The sequence below is a fragment of the Camelus bactrianus genome, chromosome 9 (genome assembly GCF_048773025.1).
Source record: "Camelus bactrianus isolate YW-2024 breed Bactrian camel chromosome 9, ASM4877302v1, whole genome shotgun sequence".
Classification (NCBI taxonomy): Eukaryota; Metazoa; Chordata; class Mammalia; order Artiodactyla; family Camelidae; genus Camelus; species Camelus bactrianus.
In genome coordinates, this window is record NC_133547.1 from 38,281,864 (window position 1) to 38,298,253 (window position 16,390).

A 16,390-nucleotide genomic window follows, 5' to 3' on the forward strand; every position below is an offset into this window, starting at 1 on the left:
TTCACTATGTTTTAAATAATGTTCACAGCCTCCCCATTGTATCCAAACCAATTTACAATTTTTTTTTTCTTTCTACTGCTGGATCTGAAAACCCCAGAATGCACAGCTTCCACACGTTGCTCGCTACCCTCTTGATTTTGGTCTAACTAGCTCTCCTCTCTCCTGAGACACAACAGCCTGGCTCTCGTTAGGGAAAGCCGTAAAGCACCCTTCTCTATACTTGCAGTGACTTCATTTCCTCCTTCTCAGGTCATCTGCTCTGTGGATTTATTCTCATTCCTACACCTTTTCCTTAACCAATAATGAAAGGGTTCCTTTGGATGTTGAGAAAAGACTCTGAGTACCTCTTCCTTCTGCCTCATGTTTGAAGTTTAGTTTTAGTAAAAGTTGTGTTGCATAGAATTACTTAATGTCACCCATGAGCTAGTCCAGCACCCTGGTCTTTTACCTAAACATTTTCTTTAATAAGGGCTTTTGTCTGTTTTCCTTTTCATTAAAGAAAAGTGAATAAATAGCAGTTGTTCTTTCATGTAAGGATCTGTGGAAGTGGAAGATGGTATTTTTCAAACCAGTAAGTATTTGAGCACCAAAGAAGCTGGAAATTATTAATGATGGAAGTGAACAAGGAGACGCAGGAGCATCCACTATGTGAAGTCACATAATCTGATGAGACGTAAATACATGAAACTATAAAAATAAACCCGATTTCTGTAGCTCTTCCAACCTGTCTTCTTATTGCAGGACTTTGAGCTATGCCTGGCACCTAAAACACACTTAATAATAATCATTGAGTCAAGTGATGTCTCATGCTCACAACAGTCTTATAAAATGGCCTCTGTTACAGATGAAGAAACAGAGGCTCAGAAATTCAGATTGGAAAGGGGTGATGTCAGTATTCGAACCCAGTCTTCCGGACAACACCACAGTAAACGATTAAGTACTAAACTTTGCAGTTCAAGTTTTGAGTGTCTCAGGAATGTAGCAATGGGAAAAGACAATGTGAGTTGCACAGGTGGATTGTGACTTTATTGAAAAGATATTCTTACGGACTGTCTGTAGTTGTAACCCCTTTGTCCTTTCCTAGCCTCACTAATGTGTTTTAGATCACTTAAATGTCTGGCTCCCAGTGCAGTAGCAAATGCACTTTTGAAAATTAGCAGTCATTTTTACTCAGATCCCGGCAACCCTAAATGACTCATGTCATCATTTCGCACGTTCTCTTGATTCCATAATGTTGTTTTCCTCACCTTGAATTTATTGACACCAATTTATTTTGCCTTGACATTGGCATTAACAGGGAAATGGCTTTGTTTCATCCTGACATTATAAAATCACCTCCCAAGACTTGGTTTGACATTGTCAGGGGATGGTTATGGTGACAGCAAGGCCACAGAAGACAAGAGTGAATTACAGTGATTCCCAGGAAAAAAAATTATTGAAAAGTTACTGCTGTGTGATTTCAGTAGCTATTTTTCATACTTAAATATCCCTGCTCTTTAAAAATCCTAGGAGGGCTTAGACCATATTTAGAACACTCCTGCCAAGTATATATAGGAAAAATTGAGTCTCTAAGGAGACATTTGGCTATAGCTCGACAAACAGGAACCTCAAATTATATTTTAGCTTTACAAAGTGCTCAAAGGCATTGAAATTCTGTCTCAAAAAAAAAAAAAAAGAACCACGCATGTGAATTAATGACACAATTATCTCCTTGCAGCCGCAGATACTGGGATTTCTTAATGCCGAATATCAAAGGCCTGTGGTATTGCTGCACCTCCTACTCAGAATGCGAGGTGTTTTACAGACTTGTCTCCGGCCCTGAATGCCACCGTACGGCTTGTCTTCTACAGTTCTCGAGGAGCACCGGCTCCTTTTACTTGCATTCTTCTATGGGACCATGATTGTCTCTCACCTCTGTCCCAGTTCCACATAGAATAGCTCCATCTGAATTTTCCTTTAGCTAGTGTTCCAAATTCAACTAGTCAGCTTCCAATTTCAAAAAAAAAAAAAAAGACATGTCACTAAGTTCCTTCAGGGCCGTTTTTTTTTTACCTTCATATTACCCACAGTGCCAAGATTATAATAAGAAGTAATACATTTTGCCTAATGAAAAATGAAGGGATGCTTCTGATCTGTCAGCTCACCTGCCTGCCCCTGCTTCCTCCCCTCCCTCCGTCCCTTCCCAAGGCATATATTGTATCATTGAGGGAAGAAACCGAAAATAAATCACCACCCTCTTCTAGCTGACGTTCTCCATTATGAAATCGTCTATGGGAAGCCCTGACCTGACACATTGTGACAGACAAGCTGAGCTGGAACGTCAAAGCTGACCAGCATTTTTCTTACGTGTTCCTAGTCAGCGCCTTCCCACTCCCTGCCAAGTATTTCACCCTTCCCTTCAAGACCCCAGCGTCACTCTGCCTCCTCATGCTCAGCAGACAGCCTTACCTCCTACTCCACAGAAACTAAAATGAGACCACAAAGGGAAACGCGCTTCCACTGCCCACTTTCCAACCTGTGAGCTATACATTCATCTGTACTGGCATCTGATTACTAATAATGGGCATATATCCACCATTCAGAAAGAGAAAGAGGACAAAAGACACATTGTATTTACTTGTTTCATAAATATTTATTGGGCATCTATTTGGTGCCAGGGACAGGGCTAAATATTCATGCTACACCACAAGGCACAGGTCACAGTTGTGGTGCAGACATGTACAAATGTAGCAGGTCTGGGTCTCCCACAAACTCAAGAAGCATGAAATATGTTTTCTGTAGGTTCAATCTGACTATGAGCCCCTTATACCAGAGAGGGGGTGGGGAATTCAACTACAGTCATCACTGTGGCTTGATCTTCAAGTGTAAACAATGTCTGCTCATTTTTGCATCAGTCTGCACTAGTTAACAAGGAGATGGCCCTTGGGCTCAGATCCCCTTAGCTCAGGAGACTCTGCTGGTTCCATCCGCACCTGAAGCTGTGCAGTCTTCTGCAAGACAACGAATCTTTGTGTCTAAGTCTCTCTTACGATTATAGGATTGTGTAGGATCTCATGCTTTTTCTGAGATAATTTTTGTAGACATTTAAGATAATTGGTAGTTTGACTAGAAATATATATTAATAACAGATACTAAAATACGACATAATGTGGTCAGGTGATTCATTTATCTTTATGAATAATAATTATGAACTTATCTTTATCATCTCAGTAAAAGATACTTTTATTTTCTCAAGTAACAATTCATTTTATTAACATTTTTAATATTTTCAGGGCACTATATATTTATTCCAGGCAATTTGGAAAGAGTAGAAAGTATAAAGATGAAAATTAAAGTTACTAAAATCACTTGCAGTTCTACCAGCCAAAGATAAGTAGTGGTCACATTGTGATACAGTCTGTTGCGGTGCCTTCTCCAAGGTTCACGTTACCTGAGGCATATGGAGAGATACATGTCTGTCCTCACGGGGTTCACACTGTACTGCTGCTGCTTCTGACATAACGGCATGGACTTTGAAACGCTGGTTTACGCCCTGATGTATGCTGCCATCGTGTGTGACTCTGCCTCCCAATGAACCCTATCTTTCACCTTGGGCAAAAGAGTAGAGTTTGCACCTTTTTATTAAACTAGACAAGTGCACCTTCTGATCCTAGATGAGAAACTCTGTGATTTCTCAGCACCGTTTTTATGAGCACCTTGCCTGCTTCTGTGTCTGAAGGTGTTGACCTAAATAGGATTTCAATACATCATTAATGATCGCTTTCGGAAAGGTGCTCAGCCTTTGGCTTGTGGGATTCTCAGTGAATTAATTATTTCTCAACATCAGCAAAGGTTTTTTTTTTTTGTTTGTTTTTTTTAAGGTTGCAACAGCTAACAACTTTGGGGGTGTTTGGGCAGTGCTTCTAGCCCCTGCATTGGAGTCACCTGTTAACTCACTCGTGCTGGCTAGGGGACTACACACGGCAGGCAGGGGCTCCTTCAAATGAACATGCCTTTCTTAGGATGTTGTGCGGTGTTTGCTGTGATTGGACAAGAGCAGGTGTCACTGCCATAATCGGTGCTTTGATATGGGATGAGTAGGAATAGAACGGCTGCTCTCTAATGTCAGAACCTGCCGTGCTTGGTTACCCAGACACGTCTGACCACCCGTGACCGCTTCACGGGGTTCCTTACAGCCCCGTTAGCACTGCTCCTTGGCCTCGTTATGCTGAAACAAAGTAGGCTGGTTGCTGTCACACGGGGATCACGCCACCAGCACCCCTGTCCCCAGGTGGATCCAGACACAGACGGGAGTGCGGGTTGAGAGCAACCCCTTGATGGCCCCCAGGTTTCAGTCTGGATACCGTGTCCCCTGCCTCGTCACTGCAGAGGCTAAAGGTTGACCAAGGGGCAGTGTCCCCCCTGCCACTCTGAAAATACACCTTATGTACTGTGATTGGCACAGGAGAGTGCGCACTGAATGAGAGCATATAAGTCACCTTTAAGAAAACAGGCACTGCCAGTCCAGGCTGACCTTGCAAGTACACAGCAGCTGAATTCAAACAGTCAATAACTGCATGTCTGACCCCACCCTGTCCCAAGACTCATGCCCACAGAGGACATGGACAGATGCTGTCTTTGAGAGAGGACGTTTGCTTCCTTTTTTACTTCAAGTACCTTGAGCTGGATAGATTGTGATGAGTTCATTATTCCGGCAGAGATAGAAGTAAGCACCTCACTCTCCCACCTTGAACTTCTAGAACTGGGGGACAGTGAGAAGGCATTGCACGTTAACCAAGTATACTTGGGTTGTGTTTTATATTTTTTAAAGCACCTCCACATAATTGGTCTGGAGGCTCCCGACGACTGTGAGGTTGGTGAATAGGACAAGTGTTACTATCCTTGCTTTAGAAGTGAGGAAAGAGAGCCGCAGAGGTTAAACCGCTTCCCCAGGTTCACCCACCCCACTAACCGCAGGGACTAGATGTGAATCACAAGTTCTTCGCCTAATTCTCTTCATACTACCTCATGCTTTGAGTCCCAAGTGAGCAGAAAGACTATCCTTGTTTCATGGGGCACCAAGTAAGACCCATAGGCAAAACCAATCAAGCCAAACAGCCACCTGAGTCATCGACCAGGACTAATGATATCGGAGAAGTCCAGCTGTTACCATGTATGTGATGAAAAAGAGGAGGAATTCCTCACTCTTTGCCTTTTAAGATGATAGGCTTTGCATGAAAAATATCCATGCCAATCACAAAGCTCAAGAAAACTTCAGCAATGCCTATGTCAGACTCGTCCCCCAACTTCAGAGCTGTCACTAGAATGTACACTCCACAGAAGCAGCTGACTTCTCCGTCTGGTTCACACTAGGCTCCCACCGTCTGGAGCAGTGCCTCGGGGGACGATGGATGGATGGATGGGTGGGTGTCACTAAGTGGTTTCATGGTCTGTTCAAGACCTTACAGCAAATCGACAGCTCGTCAGAACTAGAACTCAAGTTTTACAGCTCAGTCAGTGTTTTCACCACTCCACCATATCCCCAGCCATGGCCAGACATAAGTAAGAAAAGACAGGAAAAATGCAGTCAGTGTACCGAGAATTGCCCCAAAGGCCATCAGACAGGAGTCTGCAAAGTTTCTTCCATACCCCAGCAGCAAACCTACAGGCCCAGCTTTACATCTCACATCCCACAGCTTAGGAAAGCAGGCACCAAGGCTGAATAAATGGGTCATCATCACAGCTCTTCGTCTCCTGCCACAAATTCTCAAATGCCTAAATCAGAACTGAATGTTGCACACATGCCTTTGTTAATAGCCTGTTTGGTGGAGGTTATTCGCTCGCTCTTTGACGTTTCTTTGAAAAGGACAGGAACAGTTTGGAACATCTTTCCCTCAGCAATCCTGGGTTTGTTTCAGGTGTGAAGGTAGAGGTCACTTTATTAATACAACCATCAAGGAAGGCTGTCATGGTAACGCGTTGCATCGATTCCTTGAAGCACAGGAGACAAAGCCAAAAAGAGAAACTTTCAAGTCTATAAATACAGACCCAGCATTGCTGAAGCCTAGCAGCTCACTGACAGGGTGAACCTAAATGTATGGCTTTGAACAGGACCCAAACAGAGGAAAGAAAACTTCACTTTGGGAATGTAATGGATCATCATGACCGTAACGGGAAAAAGTGAGCCTTCAGGTCGCAGAAGAAAAGAAGAATAGAACAAGTTGCAACACTGAGTCCTGGCTGGCGCCCTCTTTGCACTTTTGGGTTTCCTCTCTGGGTCTGCTTTTCCGTACCTTCCAGAAAGGACTAAGAGAGGGAAAGGGATCAACGTCTTATAATTCACATTTTGACAATAGTTTGCAGTTTGGAAAGAGGAAAACTGTGTGACAATCAAGAGACCTACAAAAAAAAAAGTTAAAGGATTGAATGACTTAACTTCACCCCTGTGACTCTCATTATTCAAGCTAGAAGAAAAATAAAAAGAAGTGAAAGAGGGAGGAGGAAATGCTGCTTGCCCCTATTCTTTCACTGTGAAAATTCCGAGTTTTTTCATAAACTTGTAGCAACGGTGGGAGCTTATTTATCTACTACGATAGCTTGCTTACCGAGCTGTGATCAGAGCTGTTAGAACACCTTGCCGACTTCAGCATTTCCATCAGGGTTCCACATTTCATCTTTCAGCCACATAACTCTGTTTGGGTCTAGCATTAATACTATAACCTTATTTATCAAAGGCCACAGATGATCTTGGCCACTCCATTTGGAAGCATCCCTAATATTGGTATGACAGGGAGTTATAGGTTGTATGGTGTGATATGGGATACATCCATGAGTTTACTTCTATCAGGAGTAAAATGATCCTTTAGAATAGAGTTAAGCTATTACCAAAGTAGTGTTAGCTTTTCCTGAATCTAAGGATCAGATTTTTATCATAATAAAAAGAATTGTGTCCAGCAAATAACAATTTGTATACGATACTGGATCAAGTGTTGTGTAAGGGATTTAAAAATGAAACCTTCACTGTTTACTGAGATAGCACCCTGTTAAGTTGTCAATAGCAATGAAGAAAGAATCAGGACATGCTTAACATAAACACTTAGTAAGGTCAGTGTTTTCAGTTTGAGGCAAATGCACACAGAAGGGTACCAAATAAAGAAGTGATACCTTCAAGGTGCCTGTTGGGTAGAAATCCCTAGTTGGGTTTTTAATCTGCAGTGACATACGAGAGGAAATGGAGGTAATGCCAGGATTTTGTAAATGGGCATTTACCCTCATGCCAGCTTTATCTGGAGGCATAAGGAAACTTTGTGTGGAGAGGAATTCTGAAGTTAGTGCAAGAGAATGCCCTGATTAAGGAGCTATGATTTGTACATAGAGGAGGAAGAAATGAGCGCATTTATAGCATATTTGCCATTCCCAACCTAGACCTTTGATATTTTTGGTATTTTATGTATGAGCTGACTTACATTTGGAGCTCTGCCGGAATGTGGTGGGACGCGAGAGAATGTGATATTTAGTGCAAAGACCTCTGCCTCCTGTGGTGGGAAAGCAGAGCAGCTGGTCAGTACAGACGACAACCTCTTGAGGATCTAAGAAGAGTTATGTGTATTGTCTTGAGGAGCACTGACTGCTCTGCGCATCGTGCAACACATTCGCTGTGTTTCTCCTGAGTATTCTAGGTCAAGAGCAGTTGTCTGCAAATTGGGAGACCTGGGTTCTCGTTCTTGATCTGCCCTTCACTGTTTTCCGTTTCCTCATCTAGAGCTTGTCTAGATAGTTTCTGAAGTTTTCCTCAAGCTTTGATTTTACTGTTTCTATCAGCAGAAGGTAGAGCAGATTACACGGCAATTGGGTGATTTTGGTTCCCCTCTGTTTCATTGTGAGCAGAGCTAAAGGGTCAGTCTTAGATCCCAGCCAGTCTTCTGTATTAACCAACCCCCACCACCAGGAGGATGATACACTCTTATAGTTCAGCTTCAAGTACTTATAGTTGCTTCTAATTCCCATGGTTCTGCACCTGGAAATTCACTCTCTCTGAAGGAAAATCACTGAGGCGGCTTCATTCTCCTTTCCCCAATATACAGAAGGACATTGCTGTGGCTGATACCCTGATCCAGGCCTTCAACATTTTATCACCAACATTAATTGAGGAGTAATTCTTTGTTGTGGGGGCTGCCCTGTTCAGTGCAGGCTATTTAGCAGTATCTCTGGCCTCTGCCCACTAAAAGCCAGTAGCATCCCCTCCCCCGAGGTATGACAACCAAACACATCTGCAGACATTGTCAGATGTCCCCTGGGAGACAAAAACCATCCACTGTTGAAAACCTTTACTTTAGATTGACAACCAAAGACCTGTATTAAATGTTAATTCCTCAAATGCCTTCTATCCTTTTTCTAATTATTCTAAAATCCCTTCTGTCAAATTCAATTTAGAACACGCAATGCTTATTTTGCATATCTCCTTTACTCAACTCAAAGTGCCTTTCCTCTTATGCTTTTCCAGTTTGTCTATTTATTCCTGGATACAGCCAACTATATGTAGCAGGGAGACTTCTGTGATTAATTTTATGACTTCATGTGATCACTGCATTTTGTTGACACCCTTTTTCTCATTGTTCGTGGTCTTTCTGTCTCTTCCTAAGACTTAAATGCTGATGTTCTACAGGTCTCTCTGCAGTCTTCATTTCTCCTAAATCTATATTCTAGCAGGATGAGGTCGTCTCTTCTTTTCTTTTCACTCTTTGTAACAATGACCACCATCACTCTGCTCCAAATCTGTATCTCCAGGAGGACCTACCTCCTGAACTGCTAACTACTTTTTACAGCTAATACCAAGACGCCTGCAGAAAAACCTGCAGATCTCTCCAAGCCACTAAGTCCAAAAAAAAAAAAAAAGTTTATTTTCTTCCCTGATCAAATCCTTCCTCCAACCTTCCTTTCTTAATAAGTTACATCATGATGCATCCAAAAGCCAAAACAGGAACCTTAGAATCTCTCTTTCTTCTTTCAAATAATCTGTCTCCAAAGCTGTTCCTTCTTCCCTCTCTCCACTGCTCTAACCTGAACCAAGCCCATTTTGTTGAAGTGCCTGTTCACCTTGCCTCCAGTCCATCCTTTCTCTGGTCTAGCCTCACCTTTCCTCCCCCTTTAAATCACCGCTCTTCTCATAGTTGTTTGACAGCTTCCCGTATCGTCTTTTATCTAAACTCTGCAGCATGACCACAGCCTGCCTTTCTAGTTCCATCTCCACTGTGCACATCCAACATTCTAGCCACACCATTCCTTCCTTACTCCTCACTCACCAGCGTGTTCCACGTGTCTCTCACTCAGCCTCTAGCTGGAAAACTGAACCCACTCCAGGTACTTCAACAGAGAGAATTTATTAAAGGAAATGCTTAAGCAGGTGCTTTAGAATTTAAACAGGAGAAGAGGGCACTGAAGTCACTCAGAAGTAGTAACTGTGTAAGCAGGGAGCAGTTATCACTCAGGCTGAGGAATTACAGGAAAGAGGAGGGAGTTATTAGAAACTAAAGGTTTGGAGGAGAGACCCCAAAGATGTGGGACCTGTACCTCATAGGAGAGATAATACATGGCTGCTGCTAGTACCTCTGAAATGCCGGGCATCAGCCCCTTGGAGCTGGGGTTCAAACCTCCAGAGGGGGAATGCCACCAAGCTGGTGCAGAAACCTCTAAGGATGAGATGAAATTGGTTCTGAAAAAGCTGAGCCCTGGAACCAACTGCTGCTGTTGGGATGTAGGGTCATTGCTGGGGCGTACTCTTAAGAAGAGCCATGAATCAGGAAAATGGAGTTCTCTGCTTCCTTCCCCTACCTTCTCTGTTCTCTCTGGTGCACCCTGTTGGTGGAAACAGGAGACCACTTGCAGGGTTCCAGCCTCAACATCAGAAGGAAAGGTGGATTTAGAGTTGAGAGACAACGGCTTAATAGCCAGCACAATGTACTTTCATGTCTCCTTGCCTTTACTCGTGCAATTTCCTGACCCCTAGTGTTCTTTCTGCCGGCATCTGCCTGATGCGTGCCATTGTTCACATACAATCTCCTTTTTATGCTCTCCTCTCATCTCCCCCCCACATAAATAATCATTTACACCAGCATCCGAGTTCCCTCGCAGTTTGCAAACACTTCCTTTACAGTCTTTTTTTTTTTATATATTGTATTATAATTACTTCCATACATGTTCATTTATTTGTTTGTTTTCTACAAAACTGTGCGCACCTTTAGGGCAGGTAGTTACAAGCATATAATCTAGCACGGTGCCTGGCATACAGCAGAGGTTGGTTGAGCTGGATGGAAATGATAAAAGCATTTTAATGAAATTAATATTAGATCATTTCTTACATATATTTTATCCTCCCAACCAGACTTGAACTTTATAAGAGCAGAGATCACGCTTTCTATTTCTTTCATTTTTTTTCATGATGTGTAGTACAAGGTTTCATCTGCTGAAGAAGAACTCAGTGATATTTGTTAACTGTCTAGTTTATTCATTAAGTGCCACAAATTTGGTTCAAAGTGGCATGAAGATGGAACATAAGTTTATGAATAGCAGGTAAGGTTAGTAGTTAGGATTGAATGTGCTTCTAGCACATGGTTCCAACAGAGAGTGCATATGGTTAAAGTTCTATATTTGTTGAATAGCACAATCAAGAAGCCAAATGTAATATGTCTTATAGTGAATTCTAAAGTAATGAAATATATTGCAGGTTTCATTTTTTTTTCCTGCTTATGTCTTACAGAAATATATTCCCCCAAGTGTTGAGATTATTAATCCTGGGCTAATCGGGTCCTTGAATATTTATTAAATTTTTCACAATCATCAATATCGACTAGTAGATTATTTAAATGTAGGAAAGGTGTTGAATTTTAACTTAATCACTGGCTTCTTGGGAAAAAAGAAACCTCTGTTCCACAACTGATTTACATTCAGATCCAATAAGAAGAAAAACAGCTTTTTTTTTAAGGGAGTGATATTTAATTAACTATTGATTTCTTCTCAATTATTCAAGGCAAGCAATTATCGATATTGATGGAAACGATATTTCCCTATGTCTGGTGACTAAATGAAAGGAAATATCCCATTCAGCAATCTGCTGCCTGAAACAAGAAATGCTGAGGATCTTTAACTTTAAATGGAAACAGTTATTTGGATCTGTTTATTCCATGTTGACCCAATTAAACAGATATTTCCTAAAGTGTAAGCAAAACAAAATCCTGAAAGCCTGTGTATGCTTTCCAAATTAAGAACCACCAAAAGAAGGAGGGTTTTTTTTTTTTTGGTCAGGTTTGACCATGAGTTTCACCACTCTGCCCTTGTCGACTTTGCTTCAAAGCTACAGATCTTGACATTTTTAGCCATGACACATTAAATACTATAATTTGAGACTAATATTCATGATTTCTAGGCCACCCAACGAGAGGCGGCTTACATAATCATTAGAACCCCCGAAACACTACCTTGCATATCAATATCTCGACCCTGAAGGTGTTCACAGGCCTTAATAGTCCCTTCTAATATTTACAGATAGCAAGTCGGGGTACATTTGAAAATTGTACCAATCCATTATGCAACTATGTTAGCCGTCGCCAAGGAATTGTTGTTGTGGAAGGTGGGAAAACAGGGCCCTGTTTAGGGCACTTTGTTATTAACTCTGTGAGCATCTACCACTATCTTTTCTCAGCTCATTTGCACACAGAGCATTAGCATGTTTGCATGTAAGAAGCTTCTTTTGAAGGTGACATGACTATTGAACATGAGTAATGGACAAGGCAATATTCTCTATTGAATTATTACTTGGGAGTTTTTTTTTTTTAATACATTATACATGATAGTAATATTAAGAGTGTGTGTGTGTGTGTGTGTGTGTGTGTGTGTTTAATTCATGAGGTATCCCTGGGGAAATTTGACTATGACATTCTTAAAAAATAAAAAAGTTATAATTTATAAGAAGCTGCTTTTTCTGCTCTGCGCCACATCCCCCCCCCCCCCCCCCCGCCCTCCGCCCCGTTCCAGAGTGGTTCTATATATTAAGTGCTTAAGCGGCATATGTTGCTGGGAAGTGTTCTAGGCTCTTTTCATGTTTGGTGGTGTTTTAATTTCCCTGGGTCCTATTTATCATTCTGCTAAATCAGTGAAACCTTGATTATCTAAAAGAACAAGAGACATGGAATTAATGAGGATAGTCAGATTTTTGAAGAAGTAAATTATTAGAGACGAAAGTTACATGGCAGGGGCCGTAAATGAATTTTAGCACCTGGAATTGCTTGCTTGATTTATTCAAATTGATTCTATTAATTGGTGGACATAGTGAAATTTTGGTAATCAGGGTTTCACCATTGCATTTATTATTATTCCTGGAAATCAAGGTAACCTTGGACTCTACTTGCTATACTGACAAGGTGATAAATATCCTAATAGGCTGTCAGGAGCAAATGTGACTGCTCTTCCTCACATTGCTCCCATGAAAAGCTTTTTCTCTTCGGATCTGACTGCTGCCTTGCCCAGAGCATGCTGCCTGCCCTCTGCCCCACCCCTCCTTCCTCATGCTTGCCGGTTCGCTCCGCCCTCCTGCATGCAGCGCTGGAATCACCTGCAGGGAGAATGGCCCACCCCTTAGAGGTTCTTGGTTATGTTAGCAACACGGCTTTGCATTTTAATTCCATTCATCTGGCTTGAAAGCTCTGCATTCTTGTATCAAGGCACTATCCTTGAAAAACCCTGGAGGTCACAACAGGTCCCAGTTCCACGAAGAGAAGATACTGCCAAACCAGGAGTGTCACATTACTTTGTATTTGATAGCTCGAAATGGACAATGATAATATACAATATTGCAGCAAAAAATCTATATGAAAAGGACTAATATGATCAAAACAAAGGCAGCAAACTACATTTGTTTCGAAATTGGAGTACATGCTTAGTTTGCGGAGGGGAGGGGGGAGCGCAAGATCAATAGAGATTTTTTTTTTAAGCTGAAAACATGATGTACCAGATGAACTTAAATTGATTCTGCTTCTCCTCCCCGCGCCCCTCCTCCCTCGTTCTGCAGCGAATGTCTGCGACAATGAGCTCCTGCACTGCCAGAACGGAGGGACGTGCCACAACAACGTGCGCTGCCTGTGCCCGGCCGCGTACACGGGCATCCTGTGCGAGAAGCTGCGGTGCGAGGAGGCGGGCAGCTGCAGCTCCGACTCTGGCCAGGGGGCGCCCCCGCGCGGCTGCCCCGCGCTACTGCTGCTGCTGCTGCTGCTGCCGCTGCCGCCTGCTCTGCTGGGGACGGCCGGCCCCTTGGGGATGTAGGCGGCGCGTCCAGCCACCTGACGGGCCGGGCCGTGCGCGGTGGGGAAGCAAACACAACCCCAGCATTTGCTACTAACATAGGAAACCCACCCTCAGACACCCCCACTCAAACACAGTGTACAAACGAAGAAGGCCTGACTGAACTAAGCCATATTTATCAGCCGTGGACAGCACACCCGAGTCAAGACGGTTCATATCTGACCCTAGAGGAGCTGGCAGCTGTTGATAATATCACTGAAAATCACATTGCCAGCTGCAGAGCGCATCACCGACTGGAAAGGCTGAGACAGCCCCCAAACGGGAAAGACAAAACAGCAACCACCGACAAGAAGGCAACCAACCTAAAAACATTCGCTCCTCTCACGTGGTGCGCCCCAGCTCCGCCCGGCCCGCGTGTGGACCAACCAAACGGAAGCCTTCTTTGCTGGCAGTGCAACGTGGGTCTAAGGAAGTCTGTTTCAAGCTGCCATATTGGCCTGCTTCAGTCCCTGAATCCCTTCCAACCTGTGCTTTAGTGAACGTTGCTCTGTAACCCTTGTTGGTTGAAAGATTTCTTTGTCTGATGTTAGTAATGCACATGTGTAACAGCCCCCTCCAAAAGCTCAAGCCAGTCATACCCCATGTATCTTAGCAGCGCTGAGACGTCCCAGTGCGAGCACACATCCACTGTCCAAGAGTGGCTATAGGAAAAAAGAAAGTGTATCTATCCTTTTGTATTCAAATGAAGTTATTTTTCTTGAAATACTGTAATATGTAGATTTTTTGTATTCTTGCCAATTTGTGTTACCAGACAATCTGTTGATGTATCTAATTCGAATCAGCAAAGACTGACGTTTTATTTTGTCCTCTTCCATTCTGTTTTTGTTTCACTGTGCAGAGATTTCTCTGTAAGGGCAACGAACTTGCTGGCATCAAAGAATATAAGTTTACATATATAACACGTGTAATAAGATTCCACCAAAGGACATTCTAAGTGTTTTCTTGTTGCTTTAACACTGGAAGATTTAAAGAATAAAAATTCCTGCATAAACGATTTCAGGAATTTGTATTGCAGTTTCTTAAGATGAAAGGAGCAGCCACCAAGCAGATTCACACTCACTTTACTGATTTCTGTGTGGACTGAATACACTCAGCTGACGAATTTAGTGCCCAGGAAGATGGATTGATGTTCACTAGCTTGGACAACTTCTGCAAAATATGGGACTATTTCCACTTGGGAAAAATTATAACAGCAAAAAAAAAAAATTAAGTGATTGCCAAGATTATGCCAAAGCCTGTTGGCAGAGTACTAAGAGACTTTTATTTTTAAGTCATGCTGTTTTCACAGATTGATGTGATCGTGTGACTCTAGAGATGCTGATCTATGTATCTTTCCACTTACAGTGTTTACATGGAGTATCCTAAGAAGCAACCTGGGGAACCAGGAAAGTCGCAGGGAAACTGAGTGATTAACAATTTGACTTTGAATATATTCAGACTAAGTATTTATAGGAAATATCAAAATATACAGCAGGAAGTAGACATAACTGCTGCTCCTGAGAATAAAGTTTGTTTTAAGTACCACCCAAGGTGTAATAAATTCTTCTTTCTGCCTTTTATTAGGCCAATTACTGTGCAAGACAACAAGGCAAGGAGGGTAGGGGAGAATCATTGCAAAGTTTCAAAGTGGCTAAAGCAGTGTGTATTCCATTCCCAGCGCACTGCTGGCCTCCAGGTTACCAATGTGTTAGCAGCAGCATCGCCTGGAATCAAAAACAGATATCAAATGAAGCCAGAGTCTAAAGGAAATGAAGTCCTGCATGACTTGGTAGAGCAATAACCTATGGGAGTGTTGGGTCCGAAGCCTGCTTCCAGTCTGACTTCTTCACCTGCCGCCACGCCTTGCTGGATGGAGGAGGGGTGGGGATGTCTTCTGATAAATACCCTCTGTAAAAGCTAGATGAAGGAACAGCGTGTCTTATTGGTTTTGTTCCCAGAAAAGCCAATTCAAAGAAGGCAATAAAAGGTAAGCAGGTAATGCCTGTGCTGCCTGCCACCCCACGTCTAAGTCGATTGAATGTTTGTTATTCAAACCCACAGTCTCTTTTGATGTAAGAAATAAGAAAAGATGAAAATAAATTAGAGCTCTGGCTTAGTGCCAGAGTGGCCAAGCAGAAATTGGAGATTTACATTAGAAGCATAAACAGCGAATTATATTTCAGGCTCACCAAAGACTACACGTGGAAATGCTGATAACACACAGAGTTTGAGATTACTTATAATGAGGTGGATTTCTAATATTAAAATTGGAATTTAAGTTGTCTTGTAGTTTATTAGCACAAACCAAAGGCAGACTGTGTCATTTCCAGCAACGATGCACTTTATCATTACCCACTCATGGCTTTGTCACAATGCTCAGGAATCAGACTGCACGCTTCAGTACGTGATATTCCAAAAGCTAACTCTAGAATTTAATGAAGGCCTGATCCAAATCAATTCATCTGCATTTTATCTTTATGGAGCTGTAAGAATCTAAATTGATGAGGGAATATCTTGCTTTCAGTGTATTTAGATATAGTTTTCTGAATTTCCTGAAGTGATGTGACCTGCTTTTAAATAAATTCACTTTTAGGTATATAACAAGTGGAAATGAAATGTTCTTTTTAATCTGGATTCTCAAATTCTTCTAAAGAGTGTATTACTTTGACAAAACCCCGAATCAGTGGATTTGATTTGCCTGATTCTTTCTAGCATTCTTGGAAAGCTTGTTCCATCAACAATATTATGTCTAAGAGCAGGATTGGGGTGAAAAATGGCTACCAAGTTGTTCATATATTTAAGGTCCTAATTCTTGCTCAGTCTCCACTTGGATTAACCCTTAGGGTTCGTTAATATAGTCTTATATATGAGTTAATCTATCAACTTTATCATAAAATACAAGTACAGTTCCTTCCATCAATACCATAGATGAATATAAAACTTCAAAGGAATCTTGGTCCCAAAGTTCAGCTATATAGAAAGTGTTTCTATTTATAGGAAAGTAATTAGACTGCCCTGTGATGATGTGGGGCTGATGTGTTTCTGACCCTGTACACAGCCTGGAGGGGGACTTTAGTCC

The 16,390-nt window shown here is 42.2% G+C and overlaps 1 protein-coding gene across 7 annotated transcripts in view; it reads left to right on the forward strand.

Annotated features, from left to right (window-relative positions):
* Positions 1-14,326, forward strand: part of NTNG1 (netrin G1) — a 300,041-nt gene extending 285,715 nt beyond the window's left edge. For all 7 annotated transcript variants that reach the window (XM_074370072.1, XM_074370071.1, XM_074370076.1 and 4 more), the window contains one exon: positions 13,043-14,326. In XM_074370072.1, coding sequence (XP_074226173.1) covers positions 13,043-13,293 — 251 coding nt within the window. In that variant the 3' untranslated portion in view covers positions 13,294-14,326. The remainder of the gene's footprint in view (positions 1-13,042) is intronic.
* The last annotated feature ends 2,064 nt before the right edge of the window (positions 14,327-16,390 follow it).